The sequence below is a fragment of the Macrobrachium rosenbergii genome, chromosome 29, assembly GCF_040412425.1.
Source record: "Macrobrachium rosenbergii isolate ZJJX-2024 chromosome 29, ASM4041242v1, whole genome shotgun sequence".
Lineage (NCBI taxonomy): Eukaryota > Metazoa > Arthropoda > Malacostraca > Decapoda > Palaemonidae > Macrobrachium > Macrobrachium rosenbergii.
Window position 1 is genome coordinate 19,297,928 of NC_089769.1, and position 13,319 is coordinate 19,311,246.

The window sequence follows — 13,319 nt, forward strand, 5'->3', positions numbered from 1 at the left end:
TCTGCAGTGTGGAATATTCGGTATTTTCTACACCGAAGGGATGTGAGGCCTCGAAATTGTGTGTGAACATAATGAAAATTTATTTTCTTCCTCGAATTTGTGTTTTTCGTAAGTACAGTATACTGTTGAGAGAGAGAGAGAGAGAGAGAGAGAGAGAGAGAGAGAGAGAGAGAGAGAGAGAGAGAGAGAGAGCATTTTCTGAGTAAGAATGATTGCACAAAACAGCAAAAATTTTACCTACGTCAAGCGTCTCTTTCATGACAAAATCGAGGGACGTGGTCTCCTCAGCAATGACCGAGAGACCGTAGAAGTTGTCAGTTTGCTCCTTGAGGGGGTTGAAGAAGCTTGTATTTTCCTCAAAGGTGTTGGCGACAGACGAAGACCGAGGGAACAGCGGGATCGTATCGTATGCCCTCTTGAATGATTTTGGCAGATTCACCATCCAGGCTTCCAATCAACACGGACAAATATCTACAACGAAGGTGGGTGAATGATTCAGATGTTTTCTTTTGTTTTCTTTTCAATGAAATTATCAGCAGACTATAACCTTGTCTTTGTTTTGATTTTTTTTTTTTTTCAAGTATTGACTATACCAGCGACGAAAGATTTGTCTATCAGTTTTACAAATTTCCTTTTGACAAATGCCTATGTTAACGTACATATGAGTCGTGCATACAATACCGCAACGGTCCCGTGGCATGTAAACATAAGAAGCGTTCGCAGGAAAGGTGAAAGGAAAATCCAGGACACTGAGCCATCGTCTATTTTTGAAGACGTGATCCATGTCTTGGAAAATAGACTAGAGCTCAGTGTCTTCGAATTTTCCTTTCACCTTGACTGCGAGCGCTTCTTATGTGAGCCGTTGTAACCCCAACATAGAAAAAGAAAGAAAATTTAAATGATGGAAATGGATATCCACAAAACTTCCATTCCAAAATGAAAGTGCCACAGCCAAGGGATTTGTTACCTGAGGTGACGGTATAGATCCCCCTTATAAAGAAAGCTCCCGGGACCTTGCAAACGACAGCTGAGCACGCAAGTATTCAGATGTTCATTTTTTCATTGATTCAGTTTTCACGTCATGACTTTGGAGATCAAGAGATTCCTAGGTCAGCGTAAAGGTCACTAAAGTGTCATGTACATCTCTTTCCACCTGCAGCGCCTTGACCGAGACGGCGAGGACAAGGAGTTTTACCTGACGGTGGTGGCTCGAGACGGTGGTTCCGGTGTCCACCAGGGCTCTTGCTCCTTCAAGGTCGTTGTCGAGGACATCAACGACAATCCTCCACTGTTCGATCAGCAGGTATTGCCCAATACGAGTTTCCCTTGCAAGTGTTCTTGTTCCTCGTCGTGTAGTATGCATTTGGTGTGTGTGTGTGTGCGTGCATGTGCATGCACAGTATAATTATGTATTTAATACTCTCTTATGAAGTACATGCTTCCTTGACCCCCATATTTTTATCGGTAAAACGGGCAGTGACTTGGCGTTAAACATAATGGTAGAAGTCTGTGATATATATGCGCACATATTTTATGTATGAATATGTATGCAGTTTATATATATATATATATATATATATATATATATATATATATATAATATATATATATATATATATATATATATATATATATATATATATATATATATATGTATGTATGTGTGTGTGTGTGTTTGTTTGTTGTGTTTGTGTGCGCGCGCAGAACGCTCTCTATCAGAAGCCGCTCAAAAGAGAGAGAGAGAGAGAGAGAGAGAGAGAGAGAGAGAGAGAGATATCTGGGTTCACGAAAGCTTATTTAAATGTCAACACTCAAGTAAAGTCATTGGTAATGTTTATTGACTTCATTTGCAAACAAGTCTAATCTTAGTGTATGTGTAGCTCTGATTAAACCCTGGAATGTATTTAAGTCTGCTCTGTCCCTCATTTAATTATTTGAATACCTGCCTGGTGATCGTGACAGGTTTAGAGGGAAAGTGACAAAATTCCATAGTCATGCTCTTTATCCAGCTAAATTTGTGATCAAGACTTGGATTTGTATACATTCTCTCTCTCTCTCTCTCTCTCTCTCTCTCTCTCTCTCTCTCTCTCTCTCTCTCTCTCTCTCTCTCTCTCTCTCCTGTTTATACTTAGATGTATGAAAACAAAAGATTGGCATGAATGAAAATTGAAGTAGTAAGATCTTATGTTGTATTAGATAAAGTAATGACAAGTGAGGAAGGCACTGAAAATTCATCAGAAGATCCGGCTGTTTTACATTCAGAGTAGTATTTTTAGGTGTATAAATTTTATTAAGTCCTACTTGGGAGATGAGTTGAGATGCATAGATAGAATATAGAATTTAGGACAAAGGCCAAGCGCTGGAACTTATGAGGTCATTCGGCGCAGAAATAGAAATTGACAGTAAAAAGGACAGAAAAATGTAACTGGAGGAAAACCTCGTAGTTAAACTATGAATAAATTGCTAGGAGAGGGTGAAAAGTGAGATGGAAGAAAGAGAATACGAACGAAGGTACAGTAAACGGAATGAAAAGGGTTGTAGCTAGAGCTCGAAGGGACGCTGCAAAGAACCCACAGTGCACCGCATGAGGTGCACTGACGGCGCTACCCCCCTGCGGGTGATGTGTTGAGAGTCCTATTGAATGTCAGATAAGACAAGTCATGGAAAATTTACAGCAAATAATTTAACTAAAATATCATTTTAGTGACCCAAGACAAAATTAACATTGCATTCTATTTTGTTATTAATCTTTAACTCACATGTCGTTGTCCATATTGATAACTTTTTCTGGCTCTAATCAAATGCATAACAATCTCTAACAGCGTGATCTATAAATAGTGCTGTTCAATTTGAGCCGCAGGAGCGTTAAAAACACCTTTTAATTAAGTTTGCTGGTTGATGGAAGCATCTGTGCTCCTCGTCCTGTAAATGGCTCCATCTCTGGTGACACACACAACGTTGTTCTCATGTTTGTGTGGGAGGTTCCTTGCTCAGAGGTATACGGATGCATATTCCTTTTAATGGCACGCATAATTAAGTAAGTATAGCATATATGAGTATATTTTTTCCTCGTTTTTGTACGTGTTTAGTGTTTTATCAAGTATGTAATAAATTTTGACATTATTCCATTCCCAACTTATCTTCTCTGGTCAGTTTTCTTTTTCTGATTATATATGGGTCCTCTTTCCTGTAAAGACTCCCTGAAATGCATTAGGCCATTTTGCTCCTTCTATTTGACTCTTCGCTCTTGATGGATAAGAAGGATGTACTCAAGAGCGTGTAGGGACCGCAAACCTCAGCCACTGCGTGCGATCACATCCCCATTCCAAAAAAATGTCCTTTATAAAATGGTCCCCTATCCAGATCAGTCTCTCATCCAGAATCTAATCTTTTCATTGCCAGTCACCAGACACAACGTTGTCGCAAATATCAACTGAACTTTTTGTGTAATCTTAAAAACAAACCAAATCTAATACAGAACCTCCTTCAAGTAATAGTAATACTAATGATAATTTTATAAGACGGACCTTATATCCAGTAAACCGGAGACCTCGTGCAGGGTAAGCAAATGGCACCTAGTGCGTGAGGGTATTCGACACATTGTTAATGAGCACTCTGTGGTGTTCATTCACGATTCAGCATTTGAATTGTGATTTGTGTGTGTGTGAGAGAGAGAGAGAGAGAGAGAGAGAGAGAGAGAGAGAGAGAGAGAGAGGGGGTAAGTAAATTATAATGTTTATGTCTAGATTAGGGATTTGTACGTGGACAAAGTTTTCAGCTCCTGTTCTTATATGGGATGTATATGATGCAGATTTGTCATTCTCATGTTCTCTGTGCACAGAACACACATTTTGTGTGTGTATAGAATTTAGTGATGACATGATATTTTCATACTCTCTCTAATATCAGAATAAATATATTATCACTCTTTTTGATACTTTGGTATTAGATACCAACAAACACGCAGCTGAACAGTCACTTAATAGACGACGAAGCGTAGTTTGTAACTCAGTAAGCACAAAGAAGCATTACTTACAGATACGACAGCACTAACTCTTGCATTGCGTCTCCTTTTGTCCAAGCGCAGATATACGAAGAGACGATAAGCACAGATCATATTGCCGGCACTCCGGCGCTGCGAGTGTCAGCCTCCGACAGGGACTCCGGCCATAATGCGGAGCTCTCCTTCTCCCTGCAAGGCACCCCGGACGACATGAAGTACTTCGCCATCAACAGCGACACTGGCATCATTACCCTCACCAAATCTCTGGAGGAGAGTATGGTAAGCAAATTCTTTGTCATTAAATTTTGTCTTCGATTGTTTTCAGTTTTCTGTAAAGGAAAACTAATGTGCCGGCTTTGTCTGTCCGTCCGCACTTTATTCTGTCCGCGCTTTTTTCTGTCTGCACTTTTTTCTGTCTGCACTTTTTCTGTCTGCCCTCAGATCTTAAAAACTACTAAGGCTAGATGGCTGCAAATTGGTATATTGATCATCCATCCTCCAATTATCAAATGTACCAAATTGCAGCCCTCTAGCCTCAGTAGTTTTTATTTTATTTAAGGTTAAAGTTAGTCGTAATCGTGCTTCTGGCAGCGATATAGGATAGGCCACCACCTCGCCGTGGTTAAAGTTTCACGGGGCGCGGATCATATAACATTATATCGAGAACACCGACAGATAGATCTATTTTCAGTGGCCTTGAATTTACGCTGTACAGAGAACTCGATTGCGGTGAAGAAACTTCGGCGCATTTTTTCCTTTTTTTGCCATACGTTTGGAAAATGTATTTGTCGAATTTTCTTTTTTTTTTCATTATTTTTTTTGTCTGAAATCAATATTGTTTATATAAGGCATAAAAAGAAGTAGAGTATTTCTTCTAAGAAAACCAGAATCAGGTAACGTTTCTGGTTGAGAGTGTGAATTTAAGTTGTAATGACAAAACCATTGGATAGAACAAATTTACTGGAACCGAAGTTAAAGAAATCAAATAACAAGACCTACCTCTGTGGGAAATAACCTCATTGTTTTTACACTTATCAGTTCTATTAATATCGATTCAAATATATACAGTTGAAACACAAGGATGTAAATCCTTGGTTTTCTGAGATTTAAACAAAAGATGAAAATACTCATCTCTTAGTTATATATGGTGAAAACAAGAAATATCCTGTTTGGTTCGTACAACTTAGTTTGGGAATTTGATACTTGGTCTCTTAATATTAGGTGAAAACATACAAATAATTGTGTTAAAGTATTGTGGGTGACCCTGTTTAAAAAACTACCTTCAGAACCTTGCAGACTAAGTGTACGTTTTACTTCTGAGTCCAACGGGGTTTTATCCCCTGTAATATTTTTCCTCTCATTGTAGTTTTTTTTTACTGTATGGGTTCAGCATTTGCTATTTTTTGGAAATCTGCTAAGTACAGTTTGTTATCTCTCTCTCTCTCTCTCTCTCTCTCTCTCTCTCTCTCTCTCTCTCTCTCTCTCTCTCTCTCTCTCCATTCTTATTAACGCTTTGATGGTCCCAAATTTACAAAAGACGAGAGTTTTCTCCATCCAAACTGTACATAATCTCTTTGGCAAAGTCCATATTTCTTCAAGACCAGTAATTATTAGCATCTCGGCTTCTGTGTCCCTTTCAGGCAAACAGACGATTGTTTGAGATGCGAGCTCGCGCTTCTGACAGAGGCACTCCAGTGTTGTGGTCCTCGGCCGACATCCGCATCCAAGTCGTCTCATCGGATGACCTGCCCCCAACGATTGTCAGTCAACAACCCCTCTATCCTGAGGTCTGGGAAAACACCACCGAAAATACCGATGTCCTGACGCTGTGCGCAAGGTCAGTTTTTTCTAGTTCAATTGCGAGAGAGTGATCTTTTTGTTTTGCCCGAATGCTGTTTGAAAATTCAAGTGTAAAAGCTATATTTTTACAGAAACTGAATAATCCTTGTTATGGAATCAGTTAAAACGCTCTTTAGTATTTGTTACCGAAGGACAAAATTCATTATGTTGTTAGTTTAGTTTTGCTCCACTGCGTCATTGTATATTCGTGCCCATGTGATTGCTGATTGAATAGGTAGTATCCACCACATACTGCATCACTTCTCTTTTTACAGATCAGCATAAAAATATCGTTTCGTAATTGATTTTCTTTTCCAAAATGAATTTTTGGGAATGTAGGAAAGATCTCAAGATCACGTGCACTACCATGTTCTATGATAGCTTTTTTTTTTTTTACTGTCAACCTATATGCACCATTTCGTCATTAATTTTCTCTTCAGCATTTGGTCGGGCAATTAAAGCTCTCCCATGAAGGAAATAGATCAAAGTACTTGCATAAAATCATTATAGTTTCGTCAGCATTGAAGTTTTTACGTCAGATTTTCCCTTGATTGGGTCAGGAGTAGATTCCCTAAAATGGTTACAGATTTTTCCTCATAAAGCTTTAGATCTCCCCCAAGCGACAGATTATATTTTAGATTGATTGAAATGACTGCACAGATCAAGTGTGTAATTCATAATGGCCTGTGCTTATTCGATATCGACCCTGCCTATTTTTAAGTTGTACTGATGGAGCTATGAATTTTTTATTTCTGCTTTCATATTGCCAGCAGGGTAGCGATATAAGTCGTACATGATCAATGCGTAGCAGGTTTTGTGTTCCGGTGCATAATCTCGGCGTATTGTTATCATTGTGTGTATGGGTTTGCGTTGTGAGCTTGTAAATGTAGCCTATGTGTCTTTGTTGAAGTTATAAAAAAAAACCGCAGCAATATTGGCATGCTCCATTAACATTTAAATACGCCAACATACCTCTTCATTATAAGAAACGACTGGCCTGCTTTTGAGGTATTCTGCAATTCACAGCCTTTCAGGAATTGTTGAGCTTAGTGTACAGGGAAGATAAAGAGTTTCAAGGACTGTTAAAGTTACACATCATAGCATTGATCAAGTTAGAATTGAACTGAATCTGATGACATGTGTCATAAGCATGTGTGATGTCAACAAAATTGGTAACATCTCCAAATACGATAGTATTTCGTGGTTGAGAAACTAGTGTGATTTGGAACAAGGATGTATTGTCTGTCAGGAGAACATTGCAAATATTTCAATGGGAGGAAATTCAGAGTATCTGAATGGTGCTACTGATCAAAAACAGCAAAGTTGTGTGCGAGAAAACAAAGTTTTTACGGTCTCGGCTATGAGGAGGTGACAGTTGGAAACGAACACTAAGCCAGTCTGATTGTTGGAGTTCAGTAGAAATCGAGAAATGGGCGTATAGAGGGAAGTAAAATCGATAGAAACGGAGGCTTAACATCAGAGGCTTTAGGAATGTGAGGTCAGTAATATAAATAAGATGGGAGGGGTAATTTATTATACGTTCTTCTTCTCTACTATGCTGGTAACTAGAATGCGTATTTGTAATGTTCCGAGATTTGTATAAACGGAGTATTCACGGATTCTGAATATTTATCTGTAGTAGGGGACCAATCTGGAACGTAATGAAATGCAGCTGTATTTATTCTATTATATATATACATATATATATATATATATATATATATATATATATATATATATATATATATATATATTTATAAATATATATACATATATATACATATATGTATATATATATATATATATATATATATATATATATATATATATATAGTATACATATATATCTATATCGGACATATAGATACACATATACATACATACAACATACATACGCATATACATTGGGACCGAACCCAGTTTTCTCAAATGAAAAGCAAGAGGTGCTACCAACTTACCCATACAGGTTATAAAAAAAGTTGGAACCCAAGGACTCTTGTAGTTGAAGTGACAAGTTTTACCCATTCCCTACCCACCAGTGACCTAATTGTTAGCATTTCGTTCAAATTTCCCCTTCAGTGTGAATATGATGGGACCTACTCAACACATAAGCATTTGTTTCATAGAAATAAATTTCTGACTCATACTGGGATTGAACGCAGGTCTTTTAGAGGAAAGGCAAGTGCGTTACCAACTGACCCACACGTCATAAAAGAAGCTGGAACCTAATTGCTTCTGTACCTGGAATTCAATCCTGATTTGAGTCAGAAATTTATTTCTGTGAAACATATGCTCATGTGTTGATCAGTTCTGTAATATTCGAATGAAATACTACTGATTGGATCACTGGTGGGTTAGGAAGTTTGGTAAAACTCGCTGGTATGTTAGACGACAGCCTGCCCAGAAAACCTTCTGGTAAAAGTACTTAGGTTCTAACTTCTCTCATGACTTGTGTGGGTGAGTTAGTAGTGCACTTGCCTTTCATTTGAGAGACCTGGGTTCGATCCTAATGTGAGTCAGAAATTTATTTCTGTGAAACATGTGCTAATGTGTTGATTAGTTCCACCATTTATTAGTTCCATCATTTATATATATATATATATATATATATATATATATATATATATATATATATATATATATATATATATATATATATATATATATATATATATATATATATATATATATATAGTCATGTAATGGGTATGTATCTAAGTCACATATATATAAATGTATCTGGTTTATATTTTTTCGTCTAATACCTGCCTGAAATTGCAGTTGCAGTTCTCATACTACGTAATCGGAGCTTATTGTCAGTTAGTTAAAGGTTTTCAGTTATGTTTGCAAATGTGGTGTGGGAATATCAAAGATCAAATGTCTTTATTTCAGTACTTTGCTGATATGTTACTGTTTAAGTAAATCAAATTAAAAACTACCTTTTCCCATAAACTATAAACAAATAAATGAAATGGAATGGGTTTAAATTTAAGAAATGACGGGACAGTGTGAAATGTAGTTTTATTCAAGCGAGTGAATAAGTTAATCTAGGAAAAGCTGAATGAGAAAAAGGCTTGGTATTTTGAAAATTTAGGGCAGATGGAAGCAAATGTTTCAGAGAAATATATAAATACAGAGGAAAAGATTAATAAGCAAATTTAGCTTTGAATCAAAGAAGCCGACGATGGGGTGGCCTCTGAAGGGAATGCAGTTCTTTGTGGATGGAGTGAGTAATTTGAAGAGTTATTGGATGTTGGGGATAAGAGAGGTGGAGCTGATTGATTTAAGATTACGAAGGGTTTAATGCAAATATGAAAAAGTTATAGATGCGTAGTATATGGATGTGCGCGTTTTGTTAGTAATGAAACTGCAATATTCTTAAAGTATCTTTATTGGTGATTTTTCTCTTCGTTGTCGACTGTTTGTTTACTTTAAAATGGTCTTTTCTCGTACGTTGACTGGCTTTTCTAAAGAAATATACATTAAAATTTATTTTACTGTAAAATGCCCTCTCTTGCCATACCTGATATACCTTCTTTGAAAGGCAGACATTCCACTCTTTAATTCGCAATTTCCAATTTTACTGATTAAATACCCACTTACTTCTTATGCTCTGTTCTTGTTTATTTATTTTCACACAGTTTTCGTACATTAGCATAATGGTCCTCAAAGTAACCCTCAACTTTACAACGAATTAAGATTCATTATGTACATTCTGAAACAATTTTTGTGTTACGTATCACTTAAATTTTGTACAATTAACTTATGAACATTCAAGACACTTCACTTGTAACGTTCGCCCGCAAATTCATGATAAAATTTTGGTTATCTGATTATATCTCTCTTTTACATTTTACCACATCACATATCTCATATTTCATGCCTGTCACTATCAACGGCGTCTGTTTGATCACGTCTGAATTTTGAGTAGTGTACCTTTCTTCGTAAATTAACTTAGAGATAAAGAAAAAAGATTAATTTCAGGTAAATTTACGGTATAAAATTTAATACTCTTTCCTTTCGCTTTTAGGTCTAATCTGGCAGACAGCTCGCTTGTTTACTTCACCCTGCTAAACGGCAACACACCAGACACTAATTCCGATGGGACGTTTGCCATTAGGTAAGTAATATAAGTTGCGAAGACGAACTCGGGTTTTCACATGATTGGGTTGTGTAAGTTTATAATGCACATTCATACTTAGTGTGTGTTATATAATATTATATGCATAGTTAGTGCTGGGAAAGATTGTTAGTTAACAAAAAATATTTGGTTATGGTAGTAAAATAATGAAAAACGTTGGGTTACACGTCACAAATTTTTTTCTGGCTTTAAACATTCTTTTGTGCTTTTGCTTTTAAAACGGAAATTGGCTCTCTCTCTCTCTCTCTCTCTCTCTCTCTCTCTCTCTCTCTCTCTCTCTCTCTCTCTCTCACCGGAGCAAAACATATGTATGCTTTTAGAAAAACAAACATGAAAGTTGAGGTTTTGTCGATGAGATGATTATCCAGGGGCACTGAATTTCATGAGTATTAATTCTGTAAGTACACAGTTTTATATTCGTTTTAGCCTGAACATTATTTAGTGTTACATAATGGCTAGGTGCAATGTGGAAACACTATATATACTTAGTGTTTAGCTTTATAACTGTTCTTCAAATCAGCTGTCAGTTTTTTAGATATTCGTGAAGAATGCTAAATTTGGAATTTTCCATTGGTGAGCTACGTTGATAAAGTTATATATAATTATGAAGTCGAATTTGTAGAATTTTATGTATTAATTATGTCTTAGTCTTGCTGCTTTATAATTTTTGATATTTTTAAATGATAATAATAAAGTCATAGAATTACTTGTTTTAATGATTAAGAACTTAAGAATTATTTTTTAGGATGATAATGACATTTTGGAGTCAGTTTTAGTGGTAAAGAAGTCTAATGATGAAAACGAATTCTTTGAATTATTTACGATGATAGTAAAGTTTTTGAATTCATTTTTACGATGATACCAAGTCTTTGAATTATTTTTGTGATAATGAGTCTTACAGTTGATTCCAGTGCTGATGATGAAGTCAAAATTATTTTGAGTATTTAATCAACGGGTGATGCAATTGTGTGATTATTTTGAAGAATGACAAATTGATATTTAATCTGCTCTAATAGTGATATTTCGTCTTTGTCCACAGACGACAGGACAACTCCGACGTGTGTCACGATAGCACAGGGGTGACTGTTTTTGTCGCGACCAGGAATCTGGATTTCGAAACGATTCAGGAATACACTCTGACCATCCAATTGATAGTGAGTATTTGCACGATCCTCAGATCCTGAGAGTTCAGTCCCTTTTTCTCTTGAATTTCTAACTCTTTTTGAGTGTAAGGCAATTGGGAGGAAACCTTCAGTATCAGTCAAGCATTCGTCGCAAATGCTTGTATCCCCTCTACTGATAAATTTGGAATTCTCTTCATTTTTGTGTTTTTCCTGAGGCTAATATTTCTCTTCTTTTCTTGTTTGCACCTGACTTCGGCTAGTGAATGATTTTCGTGGCCCGTTCCATTGGCTCAGCACTCTGGACAGATTTTTACTTGTGAGATTTTTTCGTTTATATAACTGAATCCTCTTAGGGAGTTTTCTTTTCCTTTTGCTCTGAATCAATGGTTTCATTTCACTGATTTGGCTTACACGTTTCCCTTACTGTTTTCACTGACTTGTTTGGTAGTCAAGTTTAAATTTTCACTGGTACAAAATGCTAGGTGTTATTTATTGGTATGTAATATTTTATGCTTTATCTAGTGATTTTACTCTTTGGTTTAATTGCGTTGTATTGATTTTGTCATCCAGTGCTCCTTCAGTGTCCTTCATATTTTTTCTAAGATCGATTGTTTTCCCTTGCTGACGCCTGGCGATTCTTTCCGCTGCCAAGATAACTCTCTACTCCATTTGTTTTTATTTCTTACTTTTTCCCTTTTGTTTTTATTTCTTATTTTTCCCTTCTTTTGGCTTCCTTTTTTATTTCCATTTCATGCTGAATGGCACACTAAGTTTTTCTATTACCCAATAAAGTTCCGCGTCACATTACATTTATAGTTATTGTTCCAGTTTGTTTTGCCCTGAAGAAGTGTCGTTTTTATTCTTTTCTTTCCAATTTTATTTATGCTTTTGTAATCAGTGTTTGGTGATGGTTTTCACTGGCAGAAAAATTATAGAGTAAGGATGATGATATTAACAATGTTGGGTATGGAATAAAAAAAAAAGAGAGAGAGAAACGGTTAGTCCAATGAGGACGATGACAATATTGAGTGTTCAGTTGAAGTGAAACCGTGTTTGTAAGCATATCATTGCCGTAATTTAAGCTCGGAAGTCCAGGAATTGGATAAAAAATGATTGAATAATTACATCTTTTTATATTTAACTCATTCATTTCCATGATGTCGTCGAAATTGTGTTAGTTGATCGAACGGGAAGGGGAAGTATTTGTATATACAATGCGCAAATCAGTAATGAAAAAGTATTTAGATACCACTTTAAAATATATAAGAATCTTAGCGACATGAATTGGAGTATGTATACAGTATTTTCTTTGTGCTTCGGTCAGGAGAAATATAAATAAATAGTACAGTGGAATGAATATGCTCTAAGAAATGACAAGTACTCTCAGATGTGCAAGGAAATTAATGTATAAATTTAATTCTTTGTGAAGAAAGATTTCTGGGAGCGATATTTTATTTCTCTTCATCTTTAACATATGTTAAGTTAACTGGACTTTTAGTCGTTGGGACATGTTTATCCTGCTTCATTTCTGTGAAGGTTTAAGAGTACTCTTTATATATAATATTGAAGCATTTCTAATGAGATATCGACTTAGTTATTCCGTTGCATTACTTCTGCTGATGTTTACAAGGATCCAATGGCAATATAGAAATAATTTTTTAATGCTGACGATACTGTACACCTAATTTGGATTCAAGGTGGAGTATGCCAGTAGATGGTGTACACTATAAACTAATTTCCACATAGTTTGCATTGCCATTGACCCAAAGTAAAATATTTATTTTCCATATTTGTTAAACATTTTGTTCAAGGTTACTGAAATTTCGCCTAATACCCAATACGCTTTCCTTTCAAATTTCAGAACGATCACAACGCTCGGGCAGAGAAGAAGATCCAGGTAAGCATTCTGGACGTCAATGACAACGCTCCTCTTCTGCAGCCGTTCGACGGAGCTGTCCTGGAGAACATCGACAGCATGCTCATCACCACCATCAAGGCCCATGACAAGGACGTCTCCCCCCAGTTTAGACAGGTACGGATCACCAGATTCTCATTAGGACATAAAACTCTCTCTCTCTCTCTCTCTCTCTCTCTCTCTCTCTCTCTCTCTCTCTCTCTCTCTCTTTGCATGGTATTATTGTATGAGGCCATACCTCACTAGTTCTATATATTTGGAAAAGCGTAATTGGCCTCAGAGTAATTTCACGCTGAC

General features: G+C 36.4%; 1 protein-coding gene across 1 annotated transcript in view; it reads left to right on the forward strand.

The window, feature by feature from the left end:
- LOC136854648 (DE-cadherin-like) overlaps nucleotides 1-13,319 on the forward strand; it is a 434,643-nt gene that overhangs the window by 330,126 nt on the left and 91,198 nt on the right. Inside the window, exons 11-17 of the mRNA XM_067131212.1 lie at nucleotides 363-482; nucleotides 1,160-1,303; nucleotides 4,088-4,282; nucleotides 5,644-5,840; nucleotides 9,873-9,962; nucleotides 11,023-11,137; nucleotides 12,969-13,139. Coding sequence (XP_066987313.1) covers nucleotides 363-482; nucleotides 1,160-1,303; nucleotides 4,088-4,282; nucleotides 5,644-5,840; nucleotides 9,873-9,962; nucleotides 11,023-11,137; nucleotides 12,969-13,139 — 1,032 coding nt within the window. The remainder of the gene's footprint in view (nucleotides 1-362; nucleotides 483-1,159; nucleotides 1,304-4,087; nucleotides 4,283-5,643; nucleotides 5,841-9,872; nucleotides 9,963-11,022; nucleotides 11,138-12,968; nucleotides 13,140-13,319) is intronic.